This window comes from Mytilus californianus, unplaced genomic scaffold, assembly GCF_021869535.1.
Source record: "Mytilus californianus isolate M0D057914Y unplaced genomic scaffold, xbMytCali1.0.p SCAF_2, whole genome shotgun sequence".
NCBI classification, from domain to species: Eukaryota; Metazoa; Mollusca; class Bivalvia; order Mytilida; family Mytilidae; genus Mytilus; species Mytilus californianus.
This window is the reverse complement of record NW_026262668.1, coordinates 61,418,394-61,440,512: the sequence shown is the minus strand read 5'-3', so window position 1 is coordinate 61,440,512 and position 22,119 is coordinate 61,418,394. Positions and strand designations below refer to the sequence as shown.

General features: G+C 31.5%; 1 protein-coding gene across 3 annotated transcripts in view; it reads left to right on the top strand.

The window, feature by feature from the left end:
- Nucleotides 1-3,219: 3,219 nt before the first annotated feature.
- Nucleotides 3,220-22,119, top strand: part of LOC127730166 (uncharacterized) — a 28,934-nt gene continuing 10,034 nt past the window's right edge. Inside the window, exons 1-3 of one of the 3 annotated variants that reach the window (XM_052238422.1) lie at nt 3,220-3,278; nt 18,347-19,546; nt 20,713-21,161. In XM_052238422.1, the coding sequence (XP_052094382.1) occupies nt 18,409-19,546; nt 20,713-21,161 (1,587 nt within the window). In that variant the 5' untranslated portion in view covers nt 3,220-3,278; nt 18,347-18,408. Of the gene's footprint in view, nt 3,419-18,346; nt 19,547-20,712; nt 21,162-22,119 lie in introns of all 3 variants that reach the window. The other 2 variants (XM_052238423.1, XM_052238421.1) reach the window with 2 other exon arrangements.

Here is a 22,119-nt window from a genome sequence, read left to right as displayed (position 1 = left end):
TATATATATAGCAGGTACTTGTTGAATGTCTTAAAGTCGATAGCAGGTACTTTTTGAATGTCCTATAGTTATAGCAGGTACTTGTTGAATGTCCTATAGTTATAGCAGTCACTTGTTGAATGTTCTAAAGTTATAGCAGGTACTCGATGAATTTCCTTTATGTATAGCAGGTACTTTTTGAATATCCTATCGGTATAGTAGGCTCTTGTTGAATGTCCTAGACATATAGCAGTTACGTGTTGAATTTGCTTTTTTATAGTATGAACTTGTTTAATGTCATTTAGTTATAAAAGGTACTTGTTGAATGTCCTATATTTATAGCAAGTTCTTGTTGAAAATCATATTGGTATAGTAGGTTCTTGTTGAATGGCCTATAGACTTAGGAGTTACGTGTTGAATATCTTATAGATATAGCAGGTACTTGTTTAATGTCTTGTCTTATAGTCATAGCAGGTACTTGTTGAATGTCCTATAGTTATAGCAGGTACTTGTTGAATGTCCTATAGTTAAAGCAGGTACTTGTTGAATGTCTTATAGCTATAGCAGGTACTTGTTGAATATTCTATCGGTATACTAGGTTCTTATTGAATGTCCTACAGATATAGTTGGTAGTTGTTGAATGTCCTATAGTTATATCAGGTATTTGTTGAATATCCTATAGTAATAACAGGTATTTGTTGAATATCCTATTGGTATTGTAGGTTCTTGTTGAATGTCCTACAGATAAAGCAGGTACTTGTTGAATGTTCTATAGCTATAATAGGTAATTGATGAATATCCTATTGGTATAGAAGGTTCTTGTTGAATGTCCTATAGTTGTAGAAGGTACTTGTTGAATGTCCTATAGTCATAACAGGTACTCGTTGAATGTCCTATTGCTATAGCAGGTGCTTGTTGAATATCCTATAGCTTTAGCAGGTACCTGTTGAATATCCTATCGGTAAAGTAGGTACTCATTGAATGTCCTATATATATAGCAGGTACGTGTTGAATTTCCTTTTGTTACAGTAGGAATTTGTTGAATATCATAGTTCTAGCAGGTAGTTGATGAATTTCCAATATAATTACTAGGTAGTTGATGAATGTTCTTAACGTATAGCAGGTACCTGTTGATTATAATATAGCTATAGCAGGTACTTGTTGACATACCCAACTATAACAGTCCTATTCAGGACCGATAACTCTGTCGATAAATATTGTCGGGTATACAATGTTGTTGAAATCAGAGCAATTGTATTATATGTCTCTGTTGAAATGTATACAATAACAATTTTTTTTACACAAGTTTAACTTTATATCGATTTATTGAATGCCTGGATTTTGCTTAAAATATTGAATTAAAAAAAATAAATAATAAAATCATATTCAATGAAATCTCGTTTAATTTTTAACGAAATAATACAAAATCCATTTAAATTAAAATTTGAATCAAAATATTTCTTTAAAATAATTTTAGAAACATAAATATTAGTTTGATTATCTTTAAAAGCAAAAATTATTTTTTTAAAGATTTTTTTTTATAATATTCATATTTTCTTAAAGTTTATTATGATACATACTTCTTCTGGTTTGACACGGGGAAGAGAAGATATTTATTTGTACAGTTATGAAAACTTTTGTATATCACAAAATTTAAACTCTGGTAATACATGTATACACAGGATGTTTAATGTCACCTGGTTGCTTTTGGTTTGCACGTCTACCTGACAATATTTTGTTATGTAACATTACATCCAAAGTCAGAGTTCACCTGTTCGTCAAGTGATGGGATTTTGAAGGTATGGAATATTTATCTATAATAATTGTTGGGATTTTTTCTCTCTTGGGACGTAAATATATTTTTGTTGTAAAAGGAATGTATAAATATATTTCTAAAGAAAGATAAATTATACAGAAAACAGGAAAAAAAACTTTTAAAAAAAGATGAGAAAAAATTTTATTATAAATTTTATTGTTAACTATTTTCTGGTAACAGTATATCCTGGATATCTGTCAAAATAAAATGTTCCCGTGTCACACTTAAAATAATATTTTTTTAATCAATAAATTTTGAAATCAATCATATCGAAATATCACCAAAGAAAATAACAGAAACATCAGAGATTCTACATGAAAATTAAATTAAATCAAGGAAAGTCTTACTAGACAAATCCTCGATTTGATGCAACATTTCCATATACATTATCCGCCATTTTGAAAAATCCCGAAATATTTACTTTTTTAAATCGATTTTTGACCGAAATTGCCCAGAAATTAAACTGTTTTAAATAGTATTTTTCGCCAGATATATGTTTGAATATACTTAATCGATTTGCAAAGTTTTATTTTTATTAACGGAATTTCTTTATTTGTTATACAAGTAGACATGGGTATCGGTACATTTAGCATTGAGTCAACGGAGAAATAACGAGAAAAAGTACATGTTTTTACGATTCTCCAGTGACAGAATTTAATCAAAAATTAAACTGTTAGGACCAACATTGTTTGATAGAAATATGTTTGAATATCAAGGATTGATTTGCAAAAGTTAGAAAACGGGTCAGGTTCATGAGAAAACTAAACTTTATTGAAGCACCTATGCATTTTATATGGGGCAATATAATACAAAATGGCGGCTAGTATACGTCACAAAAGTCACGTGATGTCTAACTTAGTTGGATATGATTTCCTATAGATATAGCAGGTACTCGATGAATTTCCTATATCTATAGCAGGTACTTTTTGAATATCCTATCGGTATTGTAGGCTCTTGTTGAATGTCCTAGACATATAGCAGTTACGTCAACAGTTTTTAATAATTATAATTGGATTTTTATCAAATATGTTTTCTTACCCACTGCCAAAATCTGAAAATGCGAATGCTGAAAAATAAACTGCAATTCATATACCGTCGATTTCTCGTATCTAAAAAATGTAAGTCTTGATACAGGACTTTTCTGTAGCATTTGCAGGTTGACTCTGGGTCAATATGTTTTGTCGACGAGGTTGGCTATGACATTTTTTTTCATTCTACTTATTCTATTATGTTACTTGTAGTTTGTTTTTTCCATCCAGGTTCGTTGCTTTTATACATGTACACATGACACATCTCTTTTGCAATCTTCTATGAAATATAAACAGACGAAATAGTGGACGTCGTCTTCTTTTATCTTTTGTGAAAAGTAATTATATTGGTTTTCGGGGGAACTGTTAGACATTCTTTATTGTGAAGGTAGAAAAGGTCAAATAAATATTTATTGAGACAGACCATCGAATCAGAAGAATAAGCCGAACGAATTGTATGTTCCTTCGGCTAAAAATATCTTCTGTCCAAGGCTAGAACAGCTTTATTGAAATCTTAGTATACTCCCTTTTTGTAAACTGCAAAGACAGCCCCCAAAACGGGTCCATAAAACCAGTAAACAAGACAGACCCACAGGTATAAAAGATTTAGTTGTGAAAATTTTATCATTTTATACGAAATACATTAAAAATCGCTTGATATCTAACCGTTTTTTGTGTTGGTCTCTTTGGAAGTTAGGATATTGAAAAGAACCAATTAACATAGTCATATTAAGGCAGTTGTATGCATGGTGAACCGAATACATATCCTACCGAATCGTTCATAATGTTGGTTCGTTCGGATTTTGTTATTGTACTGATCACACGTGAAAACTCGGCATTGACGTCACTACGCTAATACCAGCGTACAAAATTAGTGCAGAATACATTTTTTCTACTCTTCTAAATAAACAAACATTTCTAAAGATATGTTTTCATTGTTATTCTAAAGAATTGTACAAAGATGCCAATTTTCTAATGGCAGTTTCAAACCTGACTTCCGAATGCCTAATCACATTCCAGAACTTCAGAAATCCCCTCTTCCGGCCTCCATTGCTTTGTTTACATTCCATTAAGCGTCATCAATCTTAAAGGCAGACCAAAAAGGCCAAGCAAATCGTATTTTTAAGAATTTCAAAATGGCAAGCACCTTACGTCTTAATCGATTTTCCCGCGAAAAAACCCATCAAAAATGAAAGAAAAACTTTGGGAAACAAACGATAATCATGATAATCATGCCATATTTTTGTTCATGAATATAGAGTAGGTTAATAAAAAACAATATACATATATTTTTCATTAAAAAAATTGGTTCAATATAAAGAGATCGATATTCTGACCATAAGTAAATATTCATATAAAATTCCATTTATATCAAATTTCATGGCTAATAATGAGGTTTCCTATTGAATAAACCCCCAATTTATTGCAAACTATTTCAAAGCAATATCATACAAACAAATAATATAATTGCCTTGTACTGAAAAATCACCTAATTGACAGTAGAGCAATTTGATTGGATATAACGATTCAATGTGTCACGTGGTTTTGAAGCCATTAGAATTTGAATGAAAACAAACCGGTTCAGCTGCTGCAGTATGGAACAACATCTGTACATTCAGTGACTGAGAAACAATAATGAGTAACCAAGCTTGACAATACACAGTAATAAAAAGTCAAAGCTAAGTCTACAGAAAAATAAAATAAAAAATGGCCTTAAGTGCACGACTTACCACCATTGCGGGATACATGACAAATACATGTACAATTTAATTTTATCTAAATTTATACTGTTCCAGTACCACTTACCATTAGAAATTAACAGTTTTTCTCAAATATTTTTTAGGCATTGGCTACGATTACCTGCAAAGAGTAACAATAAGAAAAAAATTATTGTTACTTCAGAGTCTCAGACTAATTGCTGAAATGTGTCTCCAGACAGGGACTCGATTTCATACATGGAAATTGCAGGTAACAATAATATCATGTTGTATTGTTACCTGCAAAATTTTACATTAGCAAGAATTATGTCTTATTTTTGTGGTAGCAGCAGGCTTTTTTCTTCTGCCTTCTAATACATGTACGTTGTTTTACATATGTGACCCGCTATGACATTTCTAGACTTATGGAGGTGTAACGTCATTTCGATAAAAACGTCTTTAACAATGAACTTACATATGTAATGTCAAATAATGTTTTGGCTTTATTGGAGTTTTTTTTTATACCAAATTTAGCTTTTGTTTATTTTTTGTAGCAATAAATATGAAATTTAATATAAAGTCTTTTGCTAAAACATTAAATTAATCTTATTAGGCAACATGAAGTTGGAACATTCTGCATATTTAACTTCTTTACATCTTTGTCTCAAAAATGAAAAAAGCTTATTAAAAAAAAATTCTGCCGTGTTCTATATATATATGCATTGTGCATATCACATTTTATTATTGGTATTTTTTTTTAATAAAAACCAATAATGTCATAATACTAGACTATTCCCAAATCTGTTTTTACTGATTAGTTCAGCAATTTAATGTTTCACCATTCATGTGATATTTGTCACTGGCACTTGTAGATGGACAATGATTAAATTACATACATTAAATCAATTGCAATTCAGCTGTATATTGAATCCTGCAGTTTTATAAGAGTTTAACTTTATTTTGGTATGTTCGCTACTTGAACAAATTTCAGAATTGAAAAGTCAGGGACTGTACTGTAAATTTTTGAAGATATGTTAGAAATTTATTAAATTAAGATTACATTTCATAGATTACTTGAGAAAATTGTTAAAATATTTTACCTACATGTATGTCTTTGTTTAAATCTGTCAGAGCAATTTCTCATGCAATTGTATAAATTTAGTGAATTAAAATGAACTATTACTTTTTTACATAATTATTTTGTCTTTATTCTTATGAGGTGAAAATTTGTCAGCAATTAAAAGGGGTAGCCCTTCTTCAAGTTACATTTTCATTACTATTTTTATCCAGTTTGAATACCCCAACCTCCCACACTCAAGGCGAGCTTACGAAACCAAAGACATGGTTTGCTATAGTTCTTTATGATAATTTATTAATTAATCACTGCAGTGATTTCTCATCCTTGATATGACATTGGTTTCTAATAAATAAAATGTCAATTCTTTTGAATACATATAAATATTTATATATCCAGGAACTCTACATATTTTATGGGGATGAAAATGCAAGTTTTTTTTAGGGCCATTGAAATAACCAAACACTGAGACGACGCCTTTGTCTTTAATTATATATAATTTATTAGGAGTCTGGACAAGGGGGTTCATTAAAAAAGATACACATTTAATACACCAAATTCCAGATATATCCAGATATAAATACCAAAGCAGAATCAATAAAAGACACAAGAGTGTGTATAAAAATATTTGCATATTATTATACCCCCGCTTTAAAAAAGTGGGGGGTATACTGTTTTATCTCTGTCTGTCCGTCCATCCATCCGTCAGTCCATCCATCTGTCCCATGAATATTTTTCGTCGCATCTTTCTCAGGAACTACATTACAAGGATTTCTGAAATTTGGTTTCAGGGTTTATATAAGTCAGCTACACCATGTGATGCGTTTTCAGATTCATCACTCAACAACTTCCTGTTTACCGTCAAGTATTTGGGCTAGGGGTATCATCAGTGAGCAGTAGCTCACAGTTTCACTTGTTTGTAAATTTGTTTTAATTTTCTGGTTGTAGGCTGTTGAAATTATATAAACATTTATGGATTCAGGTTTAAGAGCTCGACATATTTTGTGGAAACTTGTCAATTGTAACATTGAAGAACTCTAGATGTCTTTTGATTATTTGTGTTGTTGGCTTGCTGTCACATTGACGTTTACCTAACATCTCCTTTTATTCATGACGAAGAAAACAAAGTTTCCAGGTATTTCGTTTGTTTTCTTTAAGATTTCTATTTTAGTATTTGTAATTGATATAAGCCATATTGCAGTATTTGCGATAGAAGGTTTAATCGCACATATATATCTTATTACCATTTTTACTGCTTTCAATTGAAAAAAAGCCGCAAGATCTCATACGTCTATCTTGATTCCCCTTCATTTGAAACGTAATTTTTGCTAGTTATGTTGAATTCTGCTTGAAAAAAATGTAATAATTTCAAAAATCTAAATACAGAAAACACATATTTATTTGGCTTCTTTCTTGTTAACAAGAAGATATATGCATCACGTACTGTCAGTCAGGGGTACTACTTGTACAAGTAATCTTTATTTACTTGAAGAAGTAAATAATAATATACTTATATAAGTAAATTTTGTTATGTTTATTTTTTCTTATAATGTTTGAATAATCTCCCCTTAATTTTCTCAAAAATTTACTTGTATAAGTAAATTTTTTTTACAATCCCTAAAATTCTCAAGTTTTCAGATGTGAAAAACAAGCCTTTAACAATTTTTCTCAGGTTAGCTCATAATTTTTAATTAGAGTTCAATGTTTCATCTCATTAATTCAACAAAGAAACTAAATGCGCAAAGATCTTAATTATTTGCGCAAGGCCTTCAAAAATTGCCCCTTGGGGGCTTGTAAATGAGCAGTGTTCTGAAAAATGTGTCCGATGACCCCACCCTCTAACCAAGATGGCAGACATGGCTAAAAATAGAACATAGGGGGTAAAATGCAAGTTTTGTCTATTATTTTGAAAATAGTTATAAATAGAGAAAATCTGACAGGGCAAAAATGTTCAGAACATTAAGAGCTACTCTTTGTTCATTGACGTCAAAACTGTCAGGCGACTTCTTCTAGGAGTTATTGCCCTTAAATGACAAATTTTGCCAATTTTTTTATCATTTTTGTCGAGCCTGCGACTTCTGTCGCAGAAAGCTCGACATAGGGATAGTGATCCGGTGGCGGCGGCGTTAGCTAACTTCCTAAAAGCTTTATATTTTAGAAGGTGGAAGACCTGGATACTTCATACTTTGTATATAAATGCCTTATGTTATGAAGTTTCCTTTTGTCATATGTCCATTGTCCTTGACCTCATTTTCATGGTTCAGTGACTACTTGAAAAAAAAGTTAAGATTTTTTGTACTGTTAATTTCTTTCTTATTATGAGTAATAGGATAACAATATTTAGTATGTGCGTACCTTGCAAGGTCCTCATGCCCGTCAGACAGTTTTCATCTGACCTCGACCTCATATCATGGATCAGTGAACAAGGTTAAGTTTTCATTGTCAAGTCCATATATCAGATACTATAAGCAATAGGTCTACTATATTTGGTGTATGAAATGATTGTAAGGTGTACATGTCCAACTAGCAGGTATCATCTGACCTTGACCTCATTTTCATGGTTCAGTGGTAAAAGTTAAGTTTTTGTTTTTTGGTCTTTTTTCTAATACTATATGCAATAGGTCTATATTTGGTGTATGGAAATATTTTATGATGTACATGTCAGTCTCACAGGTTTTATTTGACCTTGACCTCATTTTCACGGTTCATTGCTCAGTGTAAAGTTTTTGTGTTTTGGTCTGTATTTCTTAAACTATAAGCAATAGGTCAACTATTTGTGTTGTATGGAATGATTGTAAGGTGTATATGTCTGTCTGGCAGGTATCATCTGACCTTGACCTCATTTTCATGGTTCATTGGTCAATGTTAAGTTTTCATGGTTAAGTTTGATTCTTAGATACTATAAGGAATAGGTCAACTATATGTAATGCATAGATTGATTGTAAGGTGTACATGTCTGTCTGGCATGGTTCATATGACATCCACCTCATTTTCATGGTTCAACGGTCAAATGTTTAGTTTTCCTGGTTAAGTCTGTTTCTTAGAAACTATAAGCAATTGGTCAACTATATTTGGTGTATTGAATGATTGTACATTGTAAGGTGTACATGTATTTCCCATTTGGTTTATCTGACCTTGACCTCATTTTCTTGGATAATGTTAAGTTTGTGTGATACTTGTAGTAAAGCTTTATATTATTATAGAGGACTATCAACATAAATTCAATGATCAGTAAAGAAGGCGAGACATTTCAGCGTATGCACTCCTGTTGCCTTTTATCTTGAAAACTATTATAGATAACTTATAAGAGAAACTTTAAGCTGCAAAAATGATCAGCAAGACAAATCACAAATAAGTATGCCGGGTTGAAAACGTCAGTCGACTTCTAATAGAGTTATTGCCCTTTGTAGACGATTTTTACTAATTTTTTGCGTTTTTGCATTATATCTTAAAAATTATAAAAGATAGATAGAAACTTATATAAGCAAAAATGATCAGCAAGACAAGATCTATATTTCAGACAATATGGAAGAAATTTTCCAACAACTCCTTATAGGAGTTATTGCCCTTTAATGACAATTTTTACCAATTTTTTTGCGTTTTGCCTTATATGATAAAAATTATAATAGACAAATAGAAACTTTAAATAACAAAAATGATCAGCAAGGCAAGATCCACAAAAAAATTTTGCCGATATAGTTAGTACACTGTAACTCTTCATAGGAGTGATTGCCCTTAAATGAGGAATTTTTTGCCCTCGCTTCTGCTTTGATCAAAAACTAAAGAAGATACATGTAGAGAGAAACTAAACAGACAAAATGATTAGCAATACAAGATCAACAAAAAAGAAGTCATGAGTTCTATTCTTGTCTACAATGTTGGAGAGTCCATTGTTGATTATGCACATAGACCTAGGTGAGCGACACTGGCTCTTTAGAGCCTCTAGTTTTATATAACATGCCCTTTATTAGACGATAATTGGTTTAATAAAGTATTCATATTTGTATTAATCAATGCATCTGAAAGTTTGGCTATGTTAGTGTTTTTACATCATAATTTAATTGTTTAATTTTATTTCGCAGATTGCTCTCAAATCAAACACTTTTTAGATCAGAGCCTGTCTGAATATAATTTGCGGATATATAACAATGACTGCAGATAACAATAATAAAGATATATTATTGTTACCTGCAATTTCCGTATGAAGTCTGGTCCCTGTTCGGAAATACGTTTCGACAATTAGTCTTAGAAGTAACAATATTTATTTCTTATTTGTTAGTTCTGCAGGTAATCGAAGCCAGTGCCTATTTTTTAACAGGAATTCCGTTTGCGTTCATTTTTTTAACATATAACTTGTTACCAAAAGTTGGTTCTAACTCCATAGACTCAGACTTCAAATCCTCTTATAACAAATTTAAAACAGGGTTCTTTTGTGGCGATACTTGTAAGAAATTTTTCTAGTACAAGGATCAGTTACTGTCACTTCAGAATATCTACAAATAATAGAAATTTATGCTAAATCTGAACTATAGTTTCATATTTGATATTCTATGGTAAGATTAGAAAGTTGGATGTCAAATAAACCAAGCGTATAGTCCGTCCGTCCAAAGTTCCTAATCGTTTCTTCCTCTCGCTTAATCTGAAATGATTAAGAGTTTATGTTACTTGTTCAAATCAACAACTTACGCTGTATTCAATAAGAGCAAAGAAGTTAATTTTCAAATTAATAAACCTTTTTTAATTCTTATGAAAGAAATTTTTGTTCTTAAGCTTAGCTTTTATATTACTTTGTCTGAAAACAGTAAGTTTTCTAAAATCGAGGACATCATTAAGTGATGATGAGGTCATGTCCCTGCACAGATATCTTCCCACAACGTGTTAAAAAAAGTGAAAACTCCGCATTTTCTTAAATCTGATCGAACAGAACAAAGTTTCTAAAAATTAAATGAAAGTTACATTTTGTATAGTATCCAGATAATAGCAGTATACCTTATCTAAGAAACACGTCCGTTATTGCATACAATGCCAGGTGACGGTAACTTGTAACTGACGGTAACTGGTCCTCAACCAGTAGAATTATTTTGAATGCTATGGCTATGATTATTTTTACATGGGAATATGTATTGTTTATACCCTTTTCAATTTTAAATTTTAAAACAACAAAATTTTGTTACATGAATGCAGCTTTGGAAAAAGGCAGGGTAACTTTTTTCTCAGAGCTAGAGGGCTGTAACTCTTAGCTCAAATTGCAATACTTTTAGGACATCCTCATTTTGGAGAACTACACTTTTAGGGCACCCTTAATCTATTAATAAAGATAAACAGTGATATATAAAAGCACATTTATGGATATGGATTTAATCAAAATACATGTATAGACAAATTTCAAGTTTTCTTTTTGTAATGAGTCACACTGGTTGACAGATGTCAATTGGCTTAAATGACGTGTATAAGACATGTACAAATATCAATTTCATTTCTTTTTGTAATAAACTTATCTCATAGAATCTTGATAGTATTATTTAATGACTCCAATCAACTTTAATATGTAGTTGACTCCCTGTATGTACATGTAATGTTGTGATCTTTTGTGAAAGTGTCATGACTTGCATGGCAGCGCAAGAGCATAGGCATTGCTTTATAGCTGCACAACAGAATCAGACAGTGCCAAATACTTTTTTTGTCTTGTGTATACCAATCAAAGCTACCTTTGCTCATAACTTATTTTAACATATTTTTAAGTTAATTCTGTGCTTTTTTTCTTTTTGATTGAAACTACATTTGTTTTTGGTTAACCTGTAAGTGGCTAATTGTATTTAAGGAAAGTTTTTTTTATAGTCCCTCATATTAGCAATTATTCAGACAATGAAAATTTCTTATAGCTGATCTTGCATTTTAGTTGCAATCAAAACTATGTGAGCTGTTCTCTTATCTTTTAATTTATTCAAATTTAGATAACAACAGAAAGAAAGCTGTTGTAAATCCCCATCTAACATGCCCAATCCCACCACTTAACTCTGAGTACCTTGGTCACTACAATCCAAACATATTTGTAGCAGTAGGATTATGAAATTCTATAAAATGGCAGCTATTAAGTTTTGATTGCATCCAAAGGTAAATAATTATAACTAGACTAGACTTAAAGATGAATCGCAGTATCAAAAAAAAATTACAGCAGGGCCTTATAAAATATGACAGAAAGAGGCAGTCCCACCAAATGTTTTACAAAAAGGACAGGACCAGAAGAATTCCCTGCAGGGCAAAACTGATTGTAGGAAACACTATGCAAGTACCTCCTGTAACGATATAGTGGCCCTAATAATGCGAAAGGGAAATAACTCTATCTTTATTATTGCCATAGAAATGAAGTACGCTGTACTGTTGGAATATAAAAGACCAATTTAAATTTGTCAATTTATTTTGAACTACGATGCATGCCATCCCAGTAAATACACCTGTCTGAGGCTTTTTACTAACAATTCCCAGTGCTGATGCTGTTGTCAAAAAGTTTCAAAAAAGATTGTACCATGTGCTTGATTGAAGGCTCAATTACATGAACATGTATATAAAAATCATAATATTTCAATGAAAAAAAAACCTGTCTTTATAATTGAAAAATCCACAAAACAAATGGGTTTAGCATGTTTTTATAGGTATTAAACACACATGTCTGGTTAATCAACCAATATGAAAGATATTGCTTTTAACATTGTTTAATAAACAGTTTCTTTGGAAATTTCAACATGAAAACTTTCATTTAAAAAAATAAACCAAAGTGGAATCCTAGGTAAAATTTGAGTAATATCCACTGTCATTTCAGAGCAAATTTAATGTGATAGCATTTGGTGAAAATTTCGAAGTAGAAAACTCAATTCAAAATGATTGATTTCCATCGAGTGCAAATATTATGTCCCTTCCATCATGTCCATAAGGCCTCAATGAAGCACAATCCTTGTTGTTTCCATGCTTTTTTAACCGGATTTTCAAAGGAAATATCGGTTATAAAAATGGTGACATACGGCGGGCGGCTGGGCGGACTGGCGGCTGCCAAACAGCTTGTCAGCAGAATAACATGAAAACGCTTTAACAATTTTTTTTCAAATTTAAATATGTTGTTTCCTGGGACTTAATGAAGGTCTAGTTCAATTTTCAAGATATTAGTATATCGATCTCCTTTGTGAGTTATCGCCATTTTTAATATCCAAAAGTGGAATTTTTAAATATTTTACTCTTGTTATCTTTTTTATGACTAAGCATAATGTCTTATCTCACAACAAAATATTGGAGTGACAGATTTATTTGAAAATTATCTATTTCTAAGTGGTAATGATTATAAGCTATATTATAAGACATTTTGAAGTTAATTACATTATTAATTATTAATTAGATCTGGGTTATATCTTAGCATATAATATCATTGGAGTGACAGATTTATTTGAAAATTTTCTGTTTTCTGATAAGATCTGTAGGACTGTATATATTAGACATTTTGTTAGATAATTAAGTCTCCCTAAACCATATATATTCTTATCCCCACCCCCTTTCAATTTTCAATGCTTTTATCTTGCAAACGGTTGAGATCCCCACCCCTAAACCATATATATTCTTGTATGGGACAATAAAACAAATCAAATGAAATATTTGGGTAGTCCCCGGGTTCACCCCCACCCTCTACTTTTTGAAAACTTGTAAACGGTCAAGATCCCCACCCCAAAACCATATATATTGTTGTATGGGACAACAAAACAAATCAAAAGAAATAAAAGGCGAGTCCCCTGGGGTCACCCCACCCCCTCTTCTTTTTGATAACTTGTAAACAGTCGAGATTCCCACCACTAAACCATATATATTCTTGAATGGGACAATAAAACAAATCAAATGAAATTGAGGGGAAGTCCCCTGGGGTCACCCCCACCCCCCTTTTTTTTGAAAACTTGTAAACGGTCAAGATCCCCACCCCAAAACCATATATATTCTTGTACGGGACAATAAAACAAATCAAATGAAATATAAGGTGAGTCCCCTGGGGTCACCCCCACCCCCTCCTGTTTAAGAACTTGTAAGCAGTCGAGATCCCCACCCCTAAACCATATATATTCTTGTATGGGACAATAACACAAATCAAATGAAATACAGGGGAAGTCCATGGGAGTCACCCCCACCCCCTTTCTTATTGAAAACTTGTAAACGGTCAAGATCCCCACCCCTAAACCATATATATTCTTGTATGGGATAATAAAACAAATCAAATGAAATTAAGGGGAAATCCCCTGGGGTAACCCCCACCCCCTTCTTTTTGAAAACTTGTAAATGGTCAAGATCCCCACGCCGAAACCATATATATTCTTGTATGGGACCATAAAACAAATCAAATGAAATATAAGGTGAGTCCCCTGGGGTCACCCCCACCCCCTCCTGTTTAAGAACTTGTAAATGGTCGAGATCCCCACCCCTTAACCATATATATTCTTGTACGGGACAAAAAAACAAATCATATGAAATGAAGGGAGAGTCCCCTGGGGATCACCCCCCCCCTTTTGAGAACTTGTAAACGGTCGAGATCTCCACCCCTTAACCATATAAATTCCTGTTCGTATTTTCAAGAAGATTTGAATGACATACAGGGTATATCCGTAGTCGTCACTAATGCATATCATAAACCAATTTGTACTGGACATTGCCCAATGTCAAGCGACAATGGGAATGACGAATTATCGGAGCTTTGTTTTGGGAGACTTCGTAACAGCATTCTGTTACAATTATTTCTTGTTACTGATAAGTTTTATAGATTTTGAAATGAAATTGTATTAATGATAAATAAAATTTTGGATTTTTTTCTTCTTTTCTTTGGTAAATTGTTTGTAGAATTTTGTGGCAAGTTTGTTTGTTATTCTGTAAAAACTAATTTTCTGAATGCTATATATTTTTTTTTTGATGAAGTAAACTCCTTTAAAAACTAAGCTTATATTGTCTATTAATAAACATATATTTAGATTTCTGATTTTGGACCCACTTTTCAAGTTGGTCCAAATTGGGGTCCAAAATTAAACTGTGTTTGATTTCAACATAAATTGAATATATATAGGGTTCTTTGAAATGCTTAATCTAAACCTGTATTTCTTTTCAGTATTAATAAGATAATACCACATTGAGGTCCAAAGGGTCCTAAATTACACTTTTGATTAATTTCATCAAAAATTGAATTCTTTGGTTCTTTGATATGCTGATTCTAACAATGTTTGAGTGTTAAATCATATCTAATTTTAGAGAACTTGGTCATCACTGGTTGTTGTTGTTATTATATTATTGATTTTAATTTGAAAAATTGCATCATATCCAGTTTGAGTTATTTCCCTTTGCACAGAAAATATTATGGATAAAATTAACCTGTGTTTCATTTCAACATAAATTAAATATATATAGGGTTCTTTCAAATGCTGAATCTAAACCTGTATTTAAATATTAGATTTTTGGGCCCAGTTTTCAAGTTGGTCCAAATCAGGGTCCAAAATTAAACTTTGTTTGATTCAACAAAAAAATAATTGATGGGGTTCTTTGAAATGCTGAATCTAACCATGTATTGAGAGATTTTGGATTGTGGGTTCCTTTATCAAATTGGTCCACATTGAGGTCCAAAGGGTCTTAAATTAAACTTTTGTCTGATTTCATCAAAAATTGAATTCTTGGGGTTCTTTGATATGCTGATTCTAATATGTACTTAGATTTTTGATATTGGACCATAATAGGTATTTAAATGTCCAATTTCAAGTATTTCAGTTCTTAAACCACATTCATTTTGTGTCACAAACCTATGCTGTGTCAAATATTCAATCACAATCCAAATTCAGAGCTGTTTTAAGCTGAAATGTAGTGTCCATACTTGCTCAACTGTTCAGGGTTTAAACTCTGCAGGAAAATCCGGATTGCTGTCACTCTGACAGCCTCTTGTATTGACATATATTTAAAATACAAAATGTTCAACTGTATTAGCAATACTGTTCACTGTCCAGTTCATATACCTTTTTTAATATTATCTCTTTTGAACATCCCTGTCTCATTTATAAATCAGATGCATGGAAACTTTGAAAATAAATGTCAATCTTTTTAAAAATATTTTTCCTCACAATTCTTTAATAATGCAAACTGCTGCTAATGATCTTGAGGATGTAGATTTTTTTCTTCAAATCATGATTGAATATTTGTTTATTGAATCCCTGTTGGTGAGATCAGGTCACTGAGAACTATCAGTTAAAAGTGCAAATAGATATGTACAATGATGTATGCAGTATTCATTAGTTCTGAGAAATTTTTGTGTAAGGAATTGGAAATTGCTTTTCTACATGGTACATGTAAATGGAGATTTGTTCTTCAATCCATTTGGATGTAATTTTTATATGTGTTCTGGGTGAGAGCATGCATCCCTAAAATAAAAAAAAAACCATTTCTGGCATAAAAAATAAAGTTAAGAAAAAAAAAAATCCCTTGCTAGTAACAGAGTGACAGTGGTAGCTGGTCATCTTTGGAAGTAAAGAAAATAATCACATCAAGAAAAGAAGACCAGCATAAATTTTAATATATTGAAAATTACATATTTGTGGTGGGAAAGGTAGGAACATCAAATTATCTCCCTTTTATTAGGTTTGAACTAGTTGACTACTGCTGTCATTAGCTTGAATGAAAACGATTTTCATTGAGTTAACGTTGTAAAATAAATGCTCATAAAATTTTTAAAGAAGAATGCCAAATTTAAAAATTTGAGAATTAAATAAATCAGTGTGCTTAATTTTAGTGAGTCCATTGACCTGAGGTGTGCAGTTTTTTCTGAAGTGCCATAATTATATGAATTAGTTGAAATTTTAATACGCTGTAGTAAAGGCTCACATTTTAAAGAAATGATTCTTTGGGGCTGCTGGACTAACTTAAAAAAAAAAAATTGACAAACAAGCATTCAGTTGTATTAAAGAAAGTAACTTGTTACCATAAACTGTGGTATCAGAAGAACAACAATTGTTAATACACTGAAAAGTTAGATTGAACTTGAAGAAAATTGGAATCTCTCTTGTAAACATGGCTTATCATTATGGAAAGTGCTCATTCTTTTTCACTTCAGGCATATATCTTAGGGGCCTTGGTGGCAGAGTGGTCTAAGTAGTTCAAATAATGTATCACTAGCCTGTCAACACCAAAGTTGTGAGTTTGAACCTGCACTTGGCAGATGTTTGACTCCAATCTTAATTGAATAGGATTATCAGTTATCCTGCCAAATGTTTGTGATTCTCTCCCAGCACTCCGGCTTCCTCCATCAATAAAAACTGACTGCCACGTAATAGCCAATAGTGCTAAAAGTGACGTTTAACACTTATCAATCAATCAATCATTATATTTTAGGTTTTTTTTTTCACTCGATAATTTATGTTTATTACCATATTATATAGATTAAGATATCTTTTACATGCTCAATTTAAATAAAGTGAGTTAAAATTAAACTGATTCAAATCAAATTCTGTTTGTGAAGTTCAAATCAATTGATAAATAAGAGTGTTGAAGCCTGTTTTTCTTTGGTCTAAATTGTAATTAGAAAGATTTGAAAAAAATAATATTTGGTAAATATATTATAAGTTGTTGACATTTGCTTCTTTGAAATATAAAGGCTGTATAGATATTTATCTATAAATCAGGATAACTATCTTTAATCTTGACCCTCATAAATTGCAATCTACTTTATTTTAAAGTCAATATTTAAAATAAAGTACATTATAAAAGTATATTAATATCTTTCTACCACACATTTTAAAGGAGAATAAAAATGTATAAACCTATATGATAATTTCTGAGGGATTATCCTTACATCTTCATTATAATGATATAAATTGAAAAGTCAATATTTATTATAGGGAGAATAAATAATATTTTACTTTTCTGACTTAAAGTTCTAAATTAAGTACAAGCTAACATAAATAAAAATGAGCTAATACTTTACACTATCACCATATATTCACCTGAAATATTAAAATTAGTGTAATTTCCATTGTCATATTAATTTTGTTTTAGTAACTTGTCAACTTCTGGCTTCAAAGTATAACTTTGAACCTCTGATTAGATAAAAATTATGGCAGATTAAGATGACAACCAGCTCTGATAGTATTAATTTTTCGGTTCTTCCTTCCAGAATTTCAAGCTTTTTTAGTAGTTACTTCCACAATGGTCATGTTTTTACATATTATGAACTGTACAAACTGATTGTATCATGTTTTGCATTTTAAACCCTGAAATATTTCAAACAAAACAGTGCTGTTTATATTTTAAATTTGATATCATATTTGTTTTTGAAGAAAGTCTCATTGAACTTTTTGGATGATATGGGAGTTAGTACTGCAAGATAGCCAAAGTCCCAAGTCAGGAACCTCTAGCTTTTGTTAGTCTTGTGTTTATTTTAAATATTGGTTCATAGTTAAGTGTGGAGTCCATTTCGCTGAACTAGTATACATTATTGTTTAGGGGCTAGCTGAAGCCTGCCTCTGGGTTAGGGATTTTCTCTCTGTGTTCAAGACCCATTGTTGGCCTTGGGCTGTTTTCTGCTCTTTAGTCAGGTTGTTTTCTCTTTGATTATTCATCAAGTTTCAGCAGTCTAAAAAATATTTTAGCTATAAAAAATCATGACATGAAAAAAAAAAATTAAAATATCAGGAACACTTACAATAATTGGTGATTTTAAGTCTTATATAACTTACTTTTATACATTTTCTTTCAGTGAGATAAAGTTACACTATACAATATACAGAAAGTAGCTGAAGGATACCTGTAATAAGAAATATGGAAACCAGTGAACTAGATATGTCATGTGAGAACATTGGCACTAATTCAGTGAATCAGGACAACAACAGTGAAATGGACTATGATAATAGATTTGAAATGTATATGACATCATGTAATGCTGAGACACCAGAAAGTTTAGATAACTCTGACACTGGTTGTGTGTTTAAATCTCATATACCACAAACTAGGTCTGCAGATTTTTTATCTACAAATATGACAAACAGTCCAAAAGTGAATAATTTTAAAAACAGTTATAAAACTAAAAATCAGTTTTCTAGTTTATCGAAACTTTTATACAATAAAATAAGAAAGCAATCAAAAGCTGTATCAGGGATTTGTAATCTGACCACATCTGAATTACCTCCCTTACCAATTTCACTAGTTATGACTCATCCTGCATTTGAATTCATGGAAATAAGACTACCTTTATTACACACTTTCACTGACTCAACAACGAGTACTACTCATACTGTTATAGATGAACATGGCCTTTTAGAAGGTCAGCAATTAAAATATAAACAACCATTGTCCAAAATAGATGTTATAATTCGTCCAGCAAATGAAATTTTACTTGAGGAGTTGAAACATAGCCTTTCTTGCGAAGACTTTCAGCTTAAAATGAGACAACATTGTAATCAGACTGATCATATCATTAAGGAAAAGGTTGAAAATTTACATGAAATGGCGGAGAAAGAGTGCTCGCTACTATTTGCCCCTGATAGTATTAAACAGGATATAATATTTCAGACTCAAGATGCTGTTGACAATTTAATGAACAAAAGGAATGACTTTAGTGGGGTAAATTGTTGTACCCTACCTCCTGGGAAGCTTTTGATTGGTCGATCTTCAAGTGGAGAATGGTTGATTAGTCGTCCACAACCAAATAAAACTGTTAAATTCAAAGGCACCAGAATCCAAAAATGGCCACGAAAGGAAAATTTACCTCAAGAAAAACCCTATTTAGATAGTGTAAAAAATATGGAAAAAGAGAAGGCTAAAGCTGCATCGAGCATTAAGTCAAACTCTCCTCAGAAAGACACATCATCAAGTAGTTTCATTTGTATTGAAAATTGTAGTAGTAGGGCGAAAGGGAATCCGACTCGTATTAAAGAAACAATAGTGAAAGAAGGTACAGGTAAAGATTATATACCTCACAGCTATATCAATTCATTAAAGAAAAATGCATCATTGAAAGTAAAATTAGATGATTATCTAATTTAGAACTAACTTGTTAACTTAGCAACCATAGATATATATATATATATATATATATATAGAATAATGGCATTTTTGATACGCATAGAAAACATTGTGCTAGTTTTTTGGTTGTATGAATGATGTCGTGTGCATTTCATTGTTAAATTGATGCGGATGGACATGAATATGTGACATTGCTCACTCTTATGTGGCGTCATTGCCTAATATTGTATCAGGTCCTGTCCATGATATAGAAAAATATTAGGCAGTAACATCAAAGGAAAAATATACAAATGGCTGATAAACAGTAGTGTAGACATATTTATTTTTAGGATCATGAACAGTGTTCTCCCCAGAATTTTCAAATAACACCATGGAAATTAACATATAGCACTGTTTTTCCCAAAAATATAGCACCATGGCCCCTATACATTCTATGATAAAATCATCCAAGATAGCACCATGGTAGAACATATAGCACCAGGGTACCATGGTGCTTTAAGGCCCTGGGGAGAACACTGATGAATTTACACTACACATGTTTGTACAGTAAGTAGTCAGATTTTTCAAGCTCTTCCTGTTCAGTTTCATACTGAATTTTGCAGCTACATGACTTTGTTATGTTTAATAGAGGGATGATTTTATTTTCACAAGTTATCACTGGTTATCATTTCCGCAAAGGATGGGGGACTAAATAGTAATCACAGTTTCAATATCTGATTAACGTTCTAGGCGTTTTCAGAACAACTGATGATTTTAAGTGAATTTTATTTTAACTCCAAACATGTCAAAGAAAAAAAAAATATTGTTTTTTTTACTATAATTCAGTTAACACTATTATATAATGCATAAATAATATTTTTTTTTACTGCAATCATTTTTTCAAACTATTAAAGTTTCCATACATTGACTTTTTTCCATAAGGGAGTACTTGAGTATCACTCATTTGACTTTGTTAGTACATGGGTGCGAACTTTTATTTTTTTATATATAGAACAATTTCCAAGATGAAGTTAAAGTTCTATAGTTCCTTATTGGCTTCTTCAGAATCTTATAGTCAATAAAAACTAGAAAGTCCACAATAACTGATGTCACTCTTTTCAGATAAGACACAGAATTACCCACCAACAATAGGACATGAAAACCAAATTGACACAATTGATACTATTATTCAACCAATACCAGTAATGATGATGTGTAATGAAGGAGAGTCACTGAAAGTTATACACGTCCCCTTTAAAACAGAGAACCAGCTGGTGGAGGAAAATAACAGTTACCACTCAAACACATGTCAAAATATTGAAAGTGAAGGTACAATTAAAGTGAAAGAAGAACCAGTTGATACAGGTTATGATACAGGTCAGACAAGTGCATCTGGTAAAGATATACAAGATGAAAATTCTCCACTGATAGTAAGATTTTCCAATTTGAAACAGTTTGGCAGCAAAGAAATTAAACATACATCAAGCAGCACAGAATCTAAAGTTGGCCAGAAAAGAAAGTCAACAGAAGATGACCCTTGGGCAAACAAGAAATGTATTTCATTGAACCATGTAAGTGTTAGATATTGATAGAAGATAGTAAATCTGTTTGAATATAAAAGTAAGAAGATGTGGTATGATTGCCAATGAGACAACTTTTTCACCAGAGACCAAAGGACATAGAAGTTAACCAATATACTTCACCATACGGCCTTCAACAATGAGAAAAAACCCATACTGCATAATAAGCATTAAAGGCCCCAAAATGACAAATGTAAAACAATTCAAAAGAGAAAACTAACGTCCTGATTGATGTACAAAACAATAAATGAAAAATAAATATAATATACAGCAACAAATGACGACCACTGAATTACAGGTTCCTGACAGAAATTCTGCGACTCTTTACACAAAAAATCTTACAAGTAAAATTGATAGTAAGTTATACTGAAATGTTCAAGACTTATGAGTAATTTTACTTGTAAAATTGTTTGTGAAAAGAGCTGCCGTCTTATAGAAAAAGATAAGGAATACTTGTGAGTCTGGCTATATACATGTATTTGTTAAAATTTTAAACAACACTTTTTACATCTGTTGATAAAGAAAATCAAAGTGCTCAGTGAAAATCTCTTAACAAATACAACTTACAAACTGAAAAATGAATTCTTCCTTGAAAGTTTGGACATTGTTGTACAAACTGAAAGATGAATTCTTCCTTGAAAGTTTGGACATTGTTGTACCAAAACTTGAACACTGAAAAACAGACTAGGTTTATCAGAGGATTGAAAAGGGCCAGAATTTTAATTTTTCATGATCAGCCATAAGTTTGTGACAGGTGTGTAACGGCACAGGCTTTATAAATCAATATGTATATATCACCATAGTTTATTGTGACTTAATCATCAATACATATTATCACAGTTGTATTTCTGTATCACATAAATTTTTTTATAAATTCTTTTATGCAAATTTCACATTAAAAATTTAAATATATTTTCTTCTTCTTCAATCTCATAGAAATTTTACGCAA